General features: G+C 61.8%; 2 protein-coding genes and 1 pseudogene across 5 annotated transcripts; 1 reads left to right on the forward strand and 2 right to left on the reverse strand.

Moving 5' to 3' along the window:
- Positions 1 to 343: 343 nt before the first annotated feature.
- On the reverse strand, positions 344 to 4,679 carry VSIG8 (V-set and immunoglobulin domain containing 8). Its single transcript, XM_065857658.2, has 7 exons — positions 4,450 to 4,679; positions 3,917 to 4,092; positions 3,466 to 3,667; positions 3,228 to 3,392; positions 2,252 to 2,374; positions 1,981 to 2,134; positions 344 to 1,007 (listed from the first exon to the last, which is right to left on the reverse strand). The coding sequence occupies exons 1-7, from the start codon at positions 4,496 to 4,498 to the stop codon at positions 839 to 841; spliced, it is 1,038 nt and encodes a 345-aa protein (XP_065713730.1). The 5' UTR covers positions 4,499 to 4,679; the 3' UTR covers positions 344 to 838.
- Positions 4,680 to 7,451: 2,772 nt separating this feature from the next.
- CFAP45 (cilia and flagella associated protein 45) lies at positions 7,452 to 17,226 on the reverse strand. Of its 4 annotated transcripts, XM_065857562.2 has the most exons (12): positions 17,092 to 17,226; positions 16,922 to 17,011; positions 13,446 to 13,546; positions 10,569 to 10,710; positions 10,184 to 10,351; positions 9,848 to 10,026; positions 9,585 to 9,714; positions 9,251 to 9,397; positions 9,061 to 9,174; positions 8,647 to 8,840; positions 7,709 to 7,933; positions 7,452 to 7,622 (listed from the first exon to the last, which is right to left on the reverse strand). In XM_065857562.2, the coding sequence occupies exons 1-12, from the start codon at positions 17,092 to 17,094 to the stop codon at positions 7,508 to 7,510; spliced, it is 1,608 nt and encodes a 535-aa protein (XP_065713634.1). In that variant the 5' UTR covers positions 17,095 to 17,226; the 3' UTR covers positions 7,452 to 7,507. The 4 variants fall into 4 exon arrangements, with proteins under 4 accessions (XP_065713634.1, XP_071656548.1, XP_071656547.1 ...); XM_071800447.1 differs by lacking the exons at positions 13,446 to 13,546; positions 16,922 to 17,011; positions 17,092 to 17,226 and adding an exon at positions 12,418 to 13,439 and having other exon boundaries at positions 10,569 to 11,785; XM_071800446.1 differs by lacking the exons at positions 13,446 to 13,546; positions 16,922 to 17,011; positions 17,092 to 17,226 and adding an exon at positions 12,322 to 12,346 and having other exon boundaries at positions 10,569 to 12,244.
- Positions 14,175 to 14,293, forward strand: LOC136113041 (5S ribosomal RNA; annotated as a pseudogene).
- Positions 17,227 to 17,359: the final 133 nt, after the last annotated feature.

The following is a 17,359-nucleotide window of genomic DNA, read 5'->3' on the forward strand; positions in this document are numbered from 1 at the left end:
GTTTTAGGGTGCAAATTAGGCGGGGGGGTTAGGGTTTGAATTACAAGCCACACTGGCTTAGAATTAGGACCAAATTTAGCGTTGGGCCACCCCAGCTCTGGGCACCTTTGCGGTGAGCGCTGGCATGGGACAGGGAGCAGCCACCACAGCCCCGGCACGTCCCGGGACACCCGTGGGTGCCGGGGTTGTGTCAGCAGCGGGGACGCGGGGACACGCACGTGCCGGGTGCCCAGCTGCTCCGTGACACCCCAGCGACACCCCAGGCCGGACCCTCCCGAGTGCGGCGCCAGCGCCGCCTCCCCCCGCCCGGGGCGAGACACGAAGGGGCAGCGCTGGAGTCACTTTGGTTTATTTCTTTTTGGTTTTTCTCTTTCCAAACTGCAAATCCTGGTGCCGACGGCGTCTCGTCTCGAATAACAAACACCCAATTGCTGAAGCCAATGCGGGGGCGCCGGGCCGGAGGTGCATGGGGCGGGGGGTGCGATTCGGGGCGGTCGCGTCCCCGCTCGGTGCCGAGCGGATGGGCGGGAGAGAAATAAATAGGCAGGGAAGCCTCCGGGAGCCGCCCCGAGAGCCGGGGGGGGGGGGGACATACAAAAAAAAGGGGCCAAAAAAATACCAACAACCAAGAAAACCAACCAACCAGAGGGATGAACCAAAACGCGGTTTGCTGGAGCTGTGCCGGGGGGAGGAGGGAGCTGGTTCTTGCCGTCAATTTGCACGGCGAGCCCCGGCGGCTCCGCGCTGATCCCGGCGGCGCCGCCAGCTCCGGGTTTGTGTCGCTCCCCCCCCCCCGTGGAGCCGAATTTAAGGCGGGCGTGTGGTGCCGGAGTGGGGGTTACAGCGCCGGGCAAGCGACCTGGTGCCGGATGCCCTCGTTGCAGATGAGCGCGGCCGCCCGCTCGTCGCTGTCGCCGTGCTGGCACTGCATGTAGCTGATGCCGTGGGGCGCGTAGCCGTGGGTGCAGACGTTGCAGGTGCGGGTCATGGTGCCACCCGTGCTGCTCCTGCGGGCAGAGGGAGCCGCCGCGGCACCGTGAGCGCTCGGCGGTGCTCACCGGTACCCACTGGACCCCACCGGCACGCACCGGTGCCTCTGGCACCCCTCGGTGCCCACGGATGCTCAGTGGCACTACTTAGCACCCCACTGGTTTTTGTCACTGCCAACCAGTGCCCGCTGGCACCACCAGTGCCTATTGGTGCCCATCAACACCCAGTAGCACCAACTGGTGCCTGATGGCACCTGCTGGTGCTCACTGGGGTCCCCCGTGGTGCCCATTGGTGCCCATCACTGTCTGGTGGTACCCAGAGGTGACCTGCGGTGGCCATCAATGCTTGGTGGCACTCAGCAGCACCCATTGGTCTCCACCGGTCCCCAGTGATGCCCGTCAGTGCCCAGTGACACCAACAGGTGCCCATTGGTCCCTATCAGTCCCCATCGGTCCCTAGTGATGCCCATCAGTGCCCAGTGACATTCACAGTGTCCATCGGTCCCCAGTGATGCTCATCAGTGCCCAGTGACACCCATAGGTGCCCATTGGTCCCTATCAGTCCCCATCAGTCTCCGGTGATGCCCATCAGTGCCCGGTGACACCCACAGTGCCCGTCAGTCCCTATCAGTCCCCATCAGTCCCCAGTGATGCCCATCAGTCCCCAGTGATGCCCATCAGTCCCCAGTGATGCCCATCAGTTCCCAGTGACACCCACAGTGTCCATTGGTCTCCATCAGCCCCCAAAGGTCCCTGCCAATGCCCATCAGTTCCCAGTGACACCCACAGTGTCCATTGGTCTCCATCAGCCCCCAAAGGTCCCTGGCAATGCCCATCAGTTCCCAGTGACACCCACAGTGTCCATTGGTCTCCATCAGCCCCCAAAGGTCCCTGGCAATGCCCATCAGTTCCCAGTGACACCCACAGTGCCCATCGGCCCCAGTGGCAGCTGCGGGTGCCCCCGTGCCCGCCCCGCGCCCCCGTCGCTCACCGGCAGTCGCTGCAGGCGCGCTGGCATTCCTTCCGGCGGTAGCGGCAGATCAGCGCCCAGATGAGCAGCCCCAGCAGGCTGAGGAGCAGCAGCGAGCCCAGGATGGAGCCCACGATGATGCCCGTCTGCCGTCCCCCTGCGGCGGGAGCACACCCTGTCACCGCCGGCTTCCCGCCGGCTGCCCACCGCTCACCGCGCCACCGCGGGCACCCTGGGCGCGGAGCCAGCTGCCCCCCAGCCCGCGCCGCGTCCCCCCCGCGGTGGCACTTACTTGGCACGGGGCTGACGTTGAGCTGGCACACGGAGTAGCCCACGCGGTTGGTGACGCGGCACTGGTAGATGCCGGCGTGCACCTCCGACAGGCTACGGATCAACAGGTCGCCAGGAGCTCGTCCTGCGGGGCGGGGAGATGGAGGCGTCAGACTCAGGCGCAGGGGAAAGGGGATGTGGGGGCGCAGGGGCGTGGGGACATGGGGAACAGGGACAGGGATGCACATGGGGGAACAGAGACACAAGGACAGGAAGGGACATGGGGGAAGGGGGGCATGGGGGCACAGGGACATGGGACACAGGGACAGGGATGTACACGGGGGAACAGAGACACAGGGACAGGAATGGACACGGGGGTATGGGGACATGGGGGCTCAGGGACACGAGACACAGGGACAGGGATGGACATGGAGAAACAGGGATGGACATGGGGGAACAGGGACAGGAATGGACATGGGGGAATGGGGACAAGGGGGCACAGGGACATGGGACACAGGGACAGGGATGGACATGGAGAAACAGGGATGGACACAGGGGAACAGGGACAGGGATGGACACAGGGGAATGGGGATGGACATGGGAGAACAGGGACAGGAGTGGACAAGGGGAAACAGGGACAGGGACAAACATGGGGGGACAGGAATGGACACAAGAAAACAGGGATGGACACGGGAAAACAGGGACAGGGATGGACACGGGAGAACAGGGACAGGGATGGACACGGGAGAACAGGGACACAGAGGAACATGGGGACACAGGGACAGGGACAAACAGGGGGGGACAGGGATGGACACGGGGGCACAGGGGCACTGAGGAACACGGTGGCACCGGGATGCAGATGGACACGCAGCCACATCCACCCACTAACACAGTACACCCAGACCCAGCCACAGGCACCCACCGACTCGTGTGCGCCCACAGACAGGACCCCCCACCCCTGAGCACCCCCTGCACCCAGCAACCCCCCCAGAACCCACCTTGGATGGTGCCGGAGGGCAGGTGTCCCCCACCGTAGCCATCGGCCAGCTTGGCCCACTGGTAGCTGATGGCGGTCGAGGTCTCGCGGCTGAAGCACCTCAGCAGGATGCTGCTCCCCCAAATCAGCTCCCCCTCGATCCAGCACTGGGGGGGTGCTGGCTTATCTGTGGGGAGAGGGACACTGTGAGCGCCAGAGCTGACACCCGGGAGAGGGGGGACACTGGGGAGCGGGCTCACCTTGCACGGTGACGATGACCTCGTGCACGGCCACGGTGTTTTTCTTCACGCGGCACTGGTAGGTGCCGGTGTCGGAGACCTGCAGGTCGGCCAGGCGGATGGAGGCGTCGTACTGGCTGGGGTCCTTCTGCACGAAGGCCACGCGGTCCTGCAGCCCCGACCCGCTGCCGTAGTCCACGTGGTGGTCGTGGTAGGACAGGAACTGGTGGGGGGAAAGCGGGGAGACTGGGTAGGGCTGGTGCGGGTGGGGGACCCCGGCGTGCTGGCTGGGGAGGGAGATGTGCTGCCCAGACCTGGTCCCTGCCTGCCCTGCCAGGCGCTGCCTGCTCTGCCTGCTCCTCCCTGCCCTGCCACACCGTTCCTGCCCTGCCTGCTCTCCTGGGCTCCGGCTGGTCCATCCCAGCCCTGCTGGCCCGGTGGGACGGCGGCTGCCGGCACCGGTGACACTCACCACATTCTCAGGGCTGGGCCGCTCGGGCGTGATCTGGATCCACTCGATGCCCAAGCCCTGGGGACCGTTGTCTTCAGGCTCGAGGACGTATGGGCAACCCAGCTTCACCGAGTCGCCCTTGGCCAAGTGCAGCACCTCCCGGCCCTTGCCGTTGATCCTGACGGCCAGGAGGAGAGCTGGGGAGAGAACAGCACCCATCGCACCGGCCGGGGAGCGCGGGGACAGCGCAAACCTGCACCGCGTGCGCCCCAACCCCGCGCCCGGCAGCACCAACAACAGGGAGCAGGACGCATCCATCTGCCGGGGACCAGGTGTCCTGGTGGGGTTCAGCGCCCGCCAGGTCCTGCGATGTTGCATCGGGGGCAAAACGCCACGGTGGGCTCAATGCTCCGACATGGGTGGGCATCCGGGGCTCTGCTGACCATGGGGTGCATCCCGCACCCCGGGGAGCCCCACGGCGGGGCGGGGACCCTCGGTCCTCGGTGGTATCGCTGCGGGAACGGGTCGGAGAGCGGGGATCTGTTGGCGCCTACCTGGCATGAGACCCAGGAGCAGGAGCAGGCTGGCGCCGTGCCCTGCCATGACGCTGCGGCCGTGCGGCGGTGAGGAGGAGCGGGAGCGGAGGAGGCTCCAAAGGCGACAGGGCAGCCGGGCGTGCGGGGCCGCTTTTACATGCTGGGCCGGGGCGCTCCTCCCTGTGGGACGGATGCCTTTGGGATGACTGAGTGGCTCCAAGCTGTGCGTGAGCGATGCCGCCCTGCTCCACTCCCTACCTGCTAATTAAGCATCACCATGCAATGGGCTCCCATCCAGGCAGCCCTGGGTCGGGGGCCACCGTGGATGGGGTGGGCAGGGGGAATAGAGCATCCTGGGCTGTGGGGAGGGACCGGGGGGCTGTGGACCCCGTGGTGGCTGTGGACCGCGTGGTGTGTGGTCCCTGCTGTGGGCACTGGTGGGATGAGCGTGGCCGGTGGGCAAAAGCTCCCGTGGAAGCAGTAGCCAAGCACCATGGAAGCGCCAGCTTAGCCCCATACAGGTCCTGGAAGGATTTTGGACTCAGGGCGATTGGAAGAGCTTAAAGGTGTGGTTTGAGTGTGGGCTTAAGCTCCTGCAGATCCCTCCTCTGGTCCTGCCCCCTCCACGGGTGGGCACGGGGATGCTGCAGCCACGCGGGGACCGCGGCACCCACCGAGCCCTGGTGGCACTGCTGAAATGCGGTGTGGAGGTCTGGCCATGGCTCGCTGCATGGGGACACGGTGGGACGGCAGCAGCAGGGACAGCACAGCGAGGGGACACGCAGGGCGGCTGGGGGAGGCTGGGACAGCCAGAGGGTAGGAAGACAGTGGCTGAAACCTGGTGGGATCTGAGGGTGGGATTTGGGGGAAGGGGTGGCCTGGAACAGATGGAGGAGTTGGGACAGGGATGGAGGAGTTGGGACAGGGATGGAGGAGTTGGGACAGGGATGCTCGGCAGGAGATGCAGGAGCTGGGACAGGGATTTAGGAGCTAGGACAGGGATGGTGGAGCTGGGACAGGGATGCAGGAGCTGGGACATTGATGCAGGAGCTGGGACAGGGATGGTGGAGCTGGGACAGGGATGGTGGAGCTAGGACAGGGATGCTCTGCAGCAGATGCAGGAGCTGGGACAGGGATGGTGGAGCTGAGACGGGGATGCTCTGCAGCAGATGCAGGAGCTGGGACAGGGATGGTGGAGCTGGGACAGGGATGCTCTGCAGCAGATGCAGGAGCTGGGACAGGGATGGTGGAGCTGGGCCAGGGATGGTGGAGCTGGGCCAGGGACGCAGGAGCTGGGACAGGGATGGTGGAGCTGGGCCAGGGATGCTGTGCAGCAGATGCAGGAGCTGGGACAGGGATGGTGGAGCTGGGACAAGGATGCAGGAGCTGGCACAGGGATACTGTGCAGCAGATGCAGGAGCTGGGACAGGGATGCAGGAGCTGGCACAGGGATGCTGTGCAGCAGATGCAGGAGCCGGGACAGGGATGCAGGAGCCAGGACAGGGATGCTGTGCAGCAGATGCAGGAGCCAGGACAGGGATGCTGTGCAGTAGATGCAGGAGCCAGGACAGGGATGCAGTGCAGCAGATGCAGGAGCCAGGACAGGGATGCTGTGCAGCAGATGCAGGCCTGTGGCCTGGCCGAGCCCCCGCCCTGGTCCGTGCCGTCACTGCGGGTCAGGCGCCATGTCCGGCTCGCCGGGCACTGCCCGCGGCACAGCTCCGCCGCGCTGCTGCTTTCCAGCCCAGACTGTCCCAGCCGGCTCAGCAGCACCGCCCAGCCGGTCCCAAACCCTCCCTGGGGCCAAGAGCTGCTCCATTTCCCGGCTCATGCTGCCAGTTCACCCTCACCAGCCCCACGCTGGGAACCAGAGCCCAGCCCAGCACGTGCCTGGCCCCGTCTGTGATTTTGGGGCCCCCTGTGCGTGTCCTGTCCCCGGGCAGCACCGCTGCGGCGCAAGGAGCCGCCAGCCGGGGCCGTTCCCCGTGACGGGGCCGTGGCTCACGGTGGCTCACGGTGGCTCACGGTGGCTCACGGTGGCTCACGGTGGCTCGGGGCTCCCGGCCGCGGCGCTGCCGGCTCCCAGCCGGTGACTCCTCACGCAGGAAGGGTGGGGAAGCCGCTCCACCCCAGCTGGCCGCCCGCCGGTGGTCACTGTCCCCTCGCTGTGGCCGGCGCGGTGGCTTTGAACCCCTCCGGGGCTGAGCCTGCCCTAGAATAAGGCTGTGACTGCCTGAGCAAGGTGGTGACCGAGAGTGACACAGCGCTGGGGACAGGGGACTGAGGTGTGGCAGCGGAGCCTGGCACGGAGCACCAACCACCGAGGGGTCCCAGAGGGCTCGGTAGCCACGGGGACTCACTCATGTCAGGTCTGCAGAGCCAGCCCCTGCCCCAAAAGGGCACCTCGTGTCACCTCGTGGGGACACGCAGAAGCTGGAGAAGTGACAAGGAAGGGACAATAAAGGGCCAGAGTGTTTCCTTCTCCCTATTTACCCAGCCCGGAGCAGGCTCGGGGTTCTGGCGAGTCCTTGCGCCGTTCCCCTGCCCTGGGCAGTCTTGCCTTTGCTGGCTCTCCTTATTTTTCAGCTGCTCTGACAATTAATCAGAGCCACTCCTACGGGCTCCCGGCCCTTCTGAATCTGCCGGTCCCATCCAAATGGATTTTACATCTTTGCATCATGCTTGGTCTCCTTGTTTAGGAGGCTGCGGGGCCCGCAGGTGACACCTCGGTGACAAAGTGGCCCAGCCAGGGCTGTGTGTGAGGAGAAGAGTGTGTGTGGCTCCTGGGGACCCTTCCTGAACCCCCCTGTGTGAGCTGGAGACACCCACCCCACTCCAAGATGCTGACACCGAGCTGTGCCAAGGCGCTGGGGACACTCATGTCCCCTCTGAGGACACGGGCCACCTACGAGTGGCGATGTGAGTCCCGCGAATGGGGCAGGTTGGACAATGATTTGGGCAAGTCCAGCCCCAAACTCCTGGCCCGCAAACCCCAAGGGAGAGAAGAGCGAAAGCCGCTGTCTGATCCATAAAACATCTCTGTTGCAGAAAGCTCAGCCTAAGGAAATCGAACGTCTTAAGTTGTGATGGAACTGGAGCTCTGGTCCTGAGCCGGGTTGGGGTCTGCGCCCGCTCGCGGCAGCGCCCTCCGCTCCAACTGGGCACAGTACTTCTCGGGGATGCCGCAGGCTCTGTAGGAGACACAAAGCATCACGCACCCGAGCTTGTGGGTGCAAAGGGGACAGGGGACACTCAAGGAACCAGGGCAGCGCATCACCTGAGCTCCTGGATCTTCTGCTGCTTGAGCTGGGCGATGCGCTGGCTGCGCCGCCGAGCCTCCTCCTGCAGCCGCCTGCCCTCCTCGAAGGCGGCCGCGCGCTCCCGCGCCAGCTGCTGCTGCCGCTCCCGCATCTGGAGACGGACGGCGGCGGCGTTGGCGAAACGCAGCCCGGCCCTCCGCGCCTCCTCCGCCTGCTCCTTCTCCATCTGCTCCCGCTGGACCCTGCAGTTACAAACCTTTCTTTTCCATCGCTCGTTATTCGGGTTTAGTTTGGGAACAAGAGGTACCAGCCCAGCACAGAGTTAATTAATGTGTTTAATTGCTCTGCTCTGAGAGCCAAGGGCACTGAGCTCTGCCCACAGGGGTGAGGCAGCGAGGAAGGGGATGGACGGACAGAGCCAGACTGACACCCACATTTATCAATAAGAGTATTCCAGCCCATTGGCATCGTGCTGATTATTTAAGAGTGGGGCCTTCCAGTTTCCATCTCTCTCTTTGCTCTTTTTGGCGCAGCCGGGGGAGTTTTGGTCGGGACGTTTAGTTGGGGTTTTTGCCATTTTGCAGAGGCCTCTGGGCTCTTCTGCCTTTTCCCCTCTTTTCTCTCTCTGGGATGGGCTGTGGGACCCGGTGCCGTTTCCTGGCACCGGCTGCTCAGCGTGTTCATGGGGAATTGCCTTGAGCATCTTTTATTCCTATCATATATATGTATATTTACTAGTAGTGTATTAGTATTTAGTTATTTTATTAAACTGTGTTCATCTCAATCCAAGTTTCTCCCTTCCCTTTGGATTCTCTCCCCTATTGCAGTCAGTGAGCGGCTGCGTGGCTGCATTGCCAGCTCATGTTAAACCACGACACCCGGTAACCCGGCCAGCGCCGGAGCCCCCGTGACGACCCCACAACCACCACCCCTCATCAGCGAGCTCCCCTCTCACCGCAGGATCCTCTCGAACTCATCGCGGTCCTGCTGCACCTGCACGGCCATGCTGTGCTCCCGCTGGGCGATCTGCTCCAGGCGGCTCTGCTTCAGCAGCCGGTTCGTCTCGGCCCTGCGCTGCGCCGCCTCCTTCTCCTTGCGCCGCCACTCGCGTTCCGCAGCCTCCTGGCTGCGCTTGGCCCTCAGAGCATCCTGCCGGAGGGGGACAGGGTGACTGTCCCTTGGGACGGGGCACACAGGGCCGCTTGGCCATGGTCAAGTCCTGGTGGGGCTCCAAGACTTCACCCGGTTCCACGTGCTGGTCCAGATCCACGGTAAACCCGGCAGAGCCGCCACATCCCCGCGGCCGGGGTGGTGATGAGGAAGGCGGTGGGTGAACATGGAGCTCATGGTGTGTGCACAAACCACCCACCTGCTCTGCCTTGTGGTCCTGGGCCTTCTCCTGCATGGCCCTCAAGCGCGCCGTCTCCTTCTCCTTCTCCTGGCGGATCCTCTCCTGCTCAGCCTCCAGCTCGGCCTCGCGCTCCTGCCCGGCACAGACCCCGGTGGCAGCGCCCGCGGCTCCGCCGGCCCGGCCCGTGCCGGACACGGGGTCCTGATACCATTTTCTGCCGTTGGTACTCAAGCACCCGCTCGTCCTCCATCCTCTCCCGCTCCCGCTGCTCCTCCTTGTGCCTCTGGTTCTCCTCGTTGACGCGTCTGATCTCGGCCTGGATTCTGTTCTGCTCCTCCCGTTTCCGCTCCATCTCCTGGAAGAGGAACAGCACGGAGGGTCCAAGGGTGGGAGGACAAGCTCTTTCCAATGGTGCCTCAACTTCCCCAAGAGACCAGAGCTTTAATTCTCCCGCCTGCGTTCTCCACACACCAAACCCAACTTGCCCAGCACAGGGTGACCCTTCCACTCTGGCTCCAGCCCCCCCAGGTCGCTGGTCGCACCTTCAAGTCCTCCATCTTCAGCCGCTCCAGGTACTTGAGCATCTCCTGCACCTCCTGGTCCTGCTGCTCGGCTCTCAGAGCCCGCTCCTCCGCGTTCTTCTCCATCTGCTTCACAATCTCCTGCCTCCCTCTGCGAGAAGAGAGCAGAAAGGTTCCCTCCGGCTCCACCGCGCCGAGGAGCAGAAACATCAGGACAGACAGACATCCCAGCACAGACATCAGGACAGGTGCCTCTGCGGGTAGCAGGGGCCCTTCTTGCAAACCTGATCAACTCCTCCTTCCTCCCGCGCTCCAGTTCCTCCTGCATCTCGTTGGCCTTCGTCCTCTCCACCTCCATCATCTTGTCCAGGCGCTTCTCTTCCTCCTCCAGCTCTTTGGTGATGAGCTGCTTCTCCAGGATCTGCATGTCGCGGATCATGTGGCACTTGGCGCCGAGGATCATCTGTGGGGACAACGGGTGTCCCTGGTCTCCGGGGGACAGACACACAAAGTGGGGGACGAGGGAAGGAGAGGAAGAGCCCGCGCAGCAGCGGGTTTAGGTCTGGGTGATGCCGACGGCGCTCTCAGCAGCCAGGGGACATCGGGGACCCCCGTCCCACCTCGCTGAACTCCTTGATCTCCTCCTCCTGCTCCAAGCGCATCCTGTTCGCCCGCTGCCGCAGGTGCTGCGTCCGCTCCTTCGCCTCCTCCTCCAGGTCGCTCAGCTTCCCCGCCTGCTGCCGCGTGGCCTTTTCCTTCTCCGCTCTCTTGCGCTCGCGCAGGGCGTCCTGCGGGGACACGCGGCCCCCGGGGGGACGCCTCCACCATCCGCGGCACGGAGCGGGGGACGCGGCGCCGGGAGGCCCATTCCCGCACCCCCTTAGGACACCGGGTCTATTTGCGGTCACCGCGCTTGGGATCCTTCCCCATGGGCAAACGCAGCGACTTGGCACAGGGTTGGGGATCAAGGGGGACACGGGAAGGGTCAAGGAGGGGTTTGCCTACGAGAACGGCTTCCTTCTCCGCCTTGAGCGCCGCCAGCCTGGCCTCGCGCTCCTGCTTGCTCAGGACTCGAGCCGCCTCTTGGATGCGCTGGAAATCCTCCCGGCCGATGACAAGGGACCCCGGCGGGTTCTCCACGGGGACACTGGTGGTTTGGGGAGAGCGCGGTGAGCGGTACCGAGCGTCCCCCTCCCCGCGCTGGGGACGGCGCAGGGAAAGCGTCACCGCGCTGGGATGCACAAGGGACAGGATGCTCGAGCCGGGAAAGCCCGAAACACTCAGCGCAGGCCAAGTCGGTCCCTGTAAGAAGTGTTTCAGTCCAACGCGACTTTCCCAGCTCTGGTGTGGGAACATGGTGACCGCTGCCCTCACCCCTTTTCCCATGGGACACGCTGCTCGTCACTGCCCCCAGACTCGGAACCTCTGCCCCATGCGGATGGATCGTGGGGAGCAGAATCCGGCTTCAATGACACTCAGGGTGCTCTGGGTCCAGATGTGCCCCGGCGCGGGGTGTCCCGTCCAGGTCCCCGTCCCCTCCAGCGCCACGGGGACACTGCAGAGCCACCAGCCCTGCCCGTGACTCACGCTGTGGTTTAGAGGAAATCACCGAAGCTCTGGGTGCCCCCATTTCCCCACTTGTAAAAATGTGGATAATAACACGGGGCTGTTTTCCAGAGGAGTTGTAAGGAGTTAATTACTCTTGGTATTACTCAGATACCATGGTGACGCGTGCGGTGTAGGAGCGTATATTAACCAAATGCATAGAGCACTTTGAAGATGTTCAGGGCTAAGAATTTACTCATTATTATTGTGTGTCACCTTTCATCCACCCTTGTGAATATGAACAGATACCTGCATAATGACCATCCGAGAGCTGCATCACAGCATCGGATTCCAGGACGCTTGAAAGAATGGGTAATGGTAACAACGGCACTAATAAATGTAATGACACTGCTGCAGTCGTCCCGGTGTTTGGGTGACCAGCCTGGGACGTCTAGGGCCTGATTTTCAGGAATTGAACCAGCACAAAGGGTTTCCATTAACTCCAGCTGCAGCACATCTGGGAATTGGCCCCTGGCTTTGTCAGCTGAACTGGGGTGTACAGAACCAGGTACCAGGCTCCAAAGCCAAAGCCAACCTCAAAAGTCCAAACAGCCTCCAAAACCAACCTCAAAAGCCTAAACCAGATTCCAAAGCCCAAACCAGACTCCAAAACCAACCTCCAAAGCCCAAACCAGACTCCAAAACCAACCCCCAAAGCCCAAACCAGACTCCAAAACCAACCCCCAAAGCCCAAACCAACCTCCTAAGCCCAAACCAACCTCCAAAGCCCAAATCAGCCTCCAAAGCCCTAACCAATCTCAAAAGCCCGAACCAGCCTCCAAAGTCCAAACCAGCCTCCAAAGCCCAAATCAGCCTCCAAGCCCAAACCAACCTCCAAAGCCCTAAACCAGCTTCCAAAGCCCAAACCAGCCTCCAAAGCCCAAATCAACCTCCAAAGCCCAAATCAACCTCCAAAGCCCAAATCAACCTCCAAAGCCCAAACCAGCCCCCAAAGCCCTAAACCAGCCTCCAAAGCCCAAACCAACCTCCTAAGCTCAAACCAACCTCCAAAGCCCAAACCAACCTCCAAAACCAGCCTTCAAAGCCCTAAACCAGCCTCCAAAGCCCAAACCAACCTCCAAAGCTCAAACCAACCTCCAAAGCCCTAAACCAGCTTCCAAAGCCCAAACCAGCCTCCAAAGCCCAAACCAACCTCCAAAGCCCTAAACCAACCTCCAAAGCCCAAACCAGCCTCCAAATCCCAAACCAACCTCCTAAGCTCAAACCAACCTCCTAAGCTCAAACCAACCTCCAAAGCCCAAACCAACCTCCAAAGCCCAAACCAACCTCCAAAACCAGCCTTCAAAGCCCTAAACCAGCCTCCAAAGCCCAAACCAACCTCCAAAGCCCTAAACCAACCTCCAAAGCCCAAACCAGCCTCCAAAGCCCAAACCAACCTCCTAAGCTCAAACCAACCTCCAAAGCCCAAACCAACCTCCAAAACCAGCCTTCAAAGCCCTAAACCAGCCTCCTAAGCTCAAACTAACCTCCAAAGCCCTAAACCAGCTTCCAAAGCCCTAAACCAGCCTCCAAAGCCCAAACCAACCTCCAAAGCCCAAATCAGCCTCCAAAGCCCAAATCAGCCTCCAAAGCCCAAACCAACCTCCTAAGCTCAAACCAACCTCCAAAGCTCAAACCAACCTCCAAAACCAGCCTCCAAAGCCCTAAACCAGCCTCCAAAGCCCAAACCACCCTCCAAAGCCCTAAACCAGCCTCCAAAGCCCAAAGCAGCACCTCTGTGCCACCTCACGTTTTCACCGCAAACCCAAACCCGCAGGTTTTACGGGTGCACGGGCGTTACGCACGAGTTCAAAACAGGAAGCAAAGGCGAACCCTGCGCGGAGCGAAAATTTCGGGAGGTCAAAGCGAGGCTAAATTGGAGCCGGTTGGGATAATGGCCCTATTCTCGTCTATGTGCTGCGGGCTTTTAACGAGGTGTAGTAATTAGTGCCAGGGTTCTTACAGTCCAGTCTTGCTTATAAAACAGCCTTGCAGAGAAACACAATGCGCAGGGTGTGGGGGATGCTCCACTGCCCATCTCGCACGGGGTTTTTCGGTGTCGGGGTACGGGAGGCAGCGTTTGGTGTGGGATGGGGGCAGATGTGGGCAGGTTGGCCCATAAGGAGCTTTTCTGGCTGCTGAGAAGGTTTTATGTTGCTTTTTCCTGGTTGTTTGCCGTCCCTTCTCCCTGTGACATCCCGGCAAACGGGGGACGCCGTGTGCCGAAACGGGGCCGTGGCAGCCGCACGGGGACCCAAAAGCTCCTTGGGGACTTACACGACGTCCCGGGTGAAGTCCTTGGTGATGAGCCGGATGGTCTCGGGTTTGTGCGATGGTTTCGGGGCAGTTCGTGCATCCTGAAGGATCACGATGGGGCTCTGCAAGGAAGGACGGTGTTTCCTATGGGTCTCCTGCCCCCGGTGCATGGGGCACGGGACTCCTGAGTTCCCATGAGCTCGGGACGCTTTCCACCAAACACAATATCTGGGCATGGGAAGGGGGTTTTGCCCCCACAACCCCAGATCTAAAGGCCTGGCAAGGATACAGGGAGAATTGTTTTACTGTAAGACTCTGGGCGTCTCACCCAAATGTGCAGTAAATGATGAGTTGAGAGCTGGCTCCTCTGGGCAAGACCCCAGGGATGCCGGAGCATCGTCTCGGTCACCTGGAGTTGATGGCACCTCCGTCCTGCTGAGCCCCAAAACCAACCCAGCCTGACCCAAAGTTGGGGGGGCTGGCTGGGTGTCCAGGGGCAGTGGGAGCTCGAGGGCTGGTCATCAACCAGCAAAACCAGTCCTCCCAGTACAGCTGGGACTGGTGCCAGTGCCTTTGCTTGGGCCGAGGCTGCCACCTAGTGCAGGGTCCCCCGGCTGCGGGTGACCAGTGTGAGGTGGGGAATGACCTATTAGAGAGCAGTGAAAAGGGACCTGGGGGTCCTGGGGACAGTGGGGTGATCATGAGCCAGCACTGGGCCCTTGGGGAACATATATGTATACATAATGTAATCTATACAGCCATAGCACCCTGAGAACGCCCCATCTCCTCTGATCTGGGAAGCTAAGCAGGGTCGGGCCCGGTCAGTGCTTGGATGGGAGACCAGGTGGGAACAGCGGGTGCTGTGGGCTGAGCCAGCACTGGGCCCTTGTGGCCAGGAAGCCAATGGGACCTGGGGTGGGTTAGAAGGGGGTGCTCAGTGGGTCAGAGAGGTTCTCCTGCCCCTCTGCTCTGCCCTGGGGAGACCACACCTGGAATATTGTGTCCAGCTGTGGCCCCTCAGTTCCAGAAGGACAGGGAACTGCTGCAGAGAGTCCAGCGCAGCCACCAAGATGCTGGAGGGAGTGGAGCATCTCCCGTGTGAGGAAAGGCTGAGGGAGCTGGGGCTCTGGAGCTGGAGAAGAGGAGACTGAGGGGGGACTCATTGCTGGGGATCAAGATGGAAAGGGGCAGTGTCAGGAGGATGGAGCCAGGCTCTGCTGGGTGACACCAGTGACAGGACAAGGGGCAATGGGTGCAAACTGGAACACAGGAGGTTCCGCTGGAAGATGAGAAGCAACTTGTTGGGGGTGAGGGTGGCAGAGCCTGGCCCAGGCTGCCCAGGGAGGTTGTGGAGTCTCCTTCTCTGCAGACATTCAAACCCCCTGGACCCCTTCCTGTGGAACCTCAGCTGGGTGTTCCTGCTCCGGGGGGATTGCACTGGATGGGCTTTCCAGGGCCCTTCAACCCCTGACATTCTGGGATCCTGTGATTCTGTGACACAGGGACCCCGAGCCCAGGGCCAGTCCCCAGCCCAGGGGAATGGCGGGAGCTGATCTCAGGTACACACAGGTGTGTGGTTTCCCTTGTCCTTCTGTTTACCAGTTCAGCTTTTGAACCCAGAGTCGCTGCTGGAGCAGAGTCCAGGGCCGGCCGGGCCCTGGGAACCTCCTGCCAGCAATATTTGCGTTCTATGGGTCTGTGACATTTCCATTTCTCAGGTCTGGTGACCTCAGCCCAGCGCGGCGGGGAGCGGAGCAGCGTCCCATGGGCCCCAAGCGCGAGCTGTTGAATTAAAGGGTTTGGCACCAAAACACCGGCGCAAACAAAGATAATAGTGTTATTCACGCCAGCCAGTTCACACATTGTCCCCAAAGCCACGAGAACTCCTCGGAGTGAACCTGGATTAATTGAAAGGAACTCAGGTAACGCCCACGTGAGTGTTATGACATTTTTATCTGCCTCGAAGGCCTCAGAGATAACAGCTCATAAACCCGTATGTGGCTCCGTGGCTTGCGGGGTGCTGCTTGTGAACCGTCCATGAGCGCAGGGAATCCTCATCACACGCTTCCTGCCTCCCCACCGCAAAGCCAAAGGCTTTTGGCAAACCTGGTCCAGGCTCTGGCACCCTCACCGGGAAGAAGTTTCTTCTCATGTTTAAGTGGAACCTCAGCCCACAGCACCCGCTGTTCCCAGCTGGTCTCCCATCCAAGCACTGACCGGGCCCGACCCTGCTTAGCTTCCCGGATCAGGCGAGATGGGGCGTTCTCAGGGTGCTATGGCTGTATAGATTACATTATGTATATCTATATATTCCCCAATATATCCTGATAGTATCTGAACTAAACCCTTTTTTCAAGGGCAGAGCAGAGGGGCAGGAGAACCTCTCTGACCCACTGACCACCCCCTTCTAACCCACCCCAGGTCCCATTGGCTTCCTGGCCACAAGGGCCCAGTGCTGGCTCATGGTCACCCTGCTGGCCCCAGGACCCCCAGCTCCCTTTTTACTGCTCCAACAGCTCATTCCCAACTTACACTGAACCTGGGGTTGTTCCTGCCCAGATTCCAGACTCTACCCTTGCCCTTGTTCTATTTCATTCCATTTCTCCCCCCCAGCTCTCAGCCTGTCCAGGTCTCTGATGGCAGCACAGCTTCCAGTGTCACCACTCCTCCCAGCTTGGTGTCACCAGCAAACTTGCTGACTGTGCACTCTATTCCCTCATACAAATCACTGATTAATATATTGAATAGCACTGGTCCCAGTACCGACTCTCAAGGGACTCCACTAGATACAGATCCCCAATGTTTTATCAGCTGTAGAGATGGGGCCAAACCCACCAGTATCCTTGCACCTTGGTCTGTGCCGAGGACATGAAGGGTGGGGAGAGCCAACGGTGCAGCCATAAACCCGGCCTGCCCTGGCAGGGCTGGTAAAGGAGGTGGGGGAAGAAGCATCGGGAAAAAGGTGTCCAAAACATCACCTTGCCTGGAAAACACTGCAGTTCTGCCCTGGGCCAAGCCGGGGAAACGAGCCGGGGAAACGAGCCGGGGAAACGAGCCCTTTCCTTGCAGGATGGGGAGGAAAGAGCCGCCGCTCGCTGTTTATCTCCTCCCGCCGGGAGGTCAGAGACCTGGGCAGCTCTGCTGCGTCTCCAAGGGAACTGATGTCGTAGCTCCCTGGTGGAAATCTAAATATGCTGGCAACGAGCTGTTTTGGAAGCTTCCAGGCCCTGCTCCAACGGCCCTCTATCCACCACACACAGAATAACTGCTGCTGGGCGTACAGGCAGCGCCGGCTCCTCTCCCTTACCGGGGTGTCTTACCTGAGCCTCCTTTGTGCGGCTAATTAACTAATTGTAAAAGTGAAAGCACCAGGGAGGCTCCACGCTGCCCCGGGCGGGATGTGGCTGGTGAGGTCCCGCCCAACCCGACCCCCCATGGCCCTGCCCGGTGCGGGGCTCCAGCAGCCGGCGGTGCCCCCGGTGTCCCGGGCTCCTTACCCGGCGCTCCCCGAGCAGCGTCTCATCCGCCGCGCCGCTGATTCTTTGCCGGCCGGGGGCCCGGCTGGGGGACGGAGCGATGCTGGTGGGCTGCGGGGGATAGAAGAGCCGTGACGGGGCTGCGGGGGAGGAGGCCCCGGGCCCGGTGAACCGGGACAGGCCGCACTCACCATCTCGTTGCGCTCGCCAGACGCCGAACGTCGCCATAGCAACGCGCCCCCCGCTAGCGGCGGAGGGGCGGGGCTACGGAGGGGGCGTGGCTACGGAGGGGCTGGGCCATGTTCACACGCGTCTCCTTCCAGCACGTCTCACGCCGTGGCCCCGCCCACCAGTCCTGGCCCCGCCCCTCCCCTCAAGCCCCGCCCCTCGTCATGTTCGAGCTGGGGGGGTCCCTGCACCCCCACCACCCACCCACCCACCCAGTTCCCCCAGCACGAC

Source organism: Patagioenas fasciata, chromosome 30 (assembly GCF_037038585.1).
Source record: "Patagioenas fasciata isolate bPatFas1 chromosome 30, bPatFas1.hap1, whole genome shotgun sequence".
Classification (NCBI taxonomy): Eukaryota; Metazoa; Chordata; class Aves; order Columbiformes; family Columbidae; genus Patagioenas; species Patagioenas fasciata.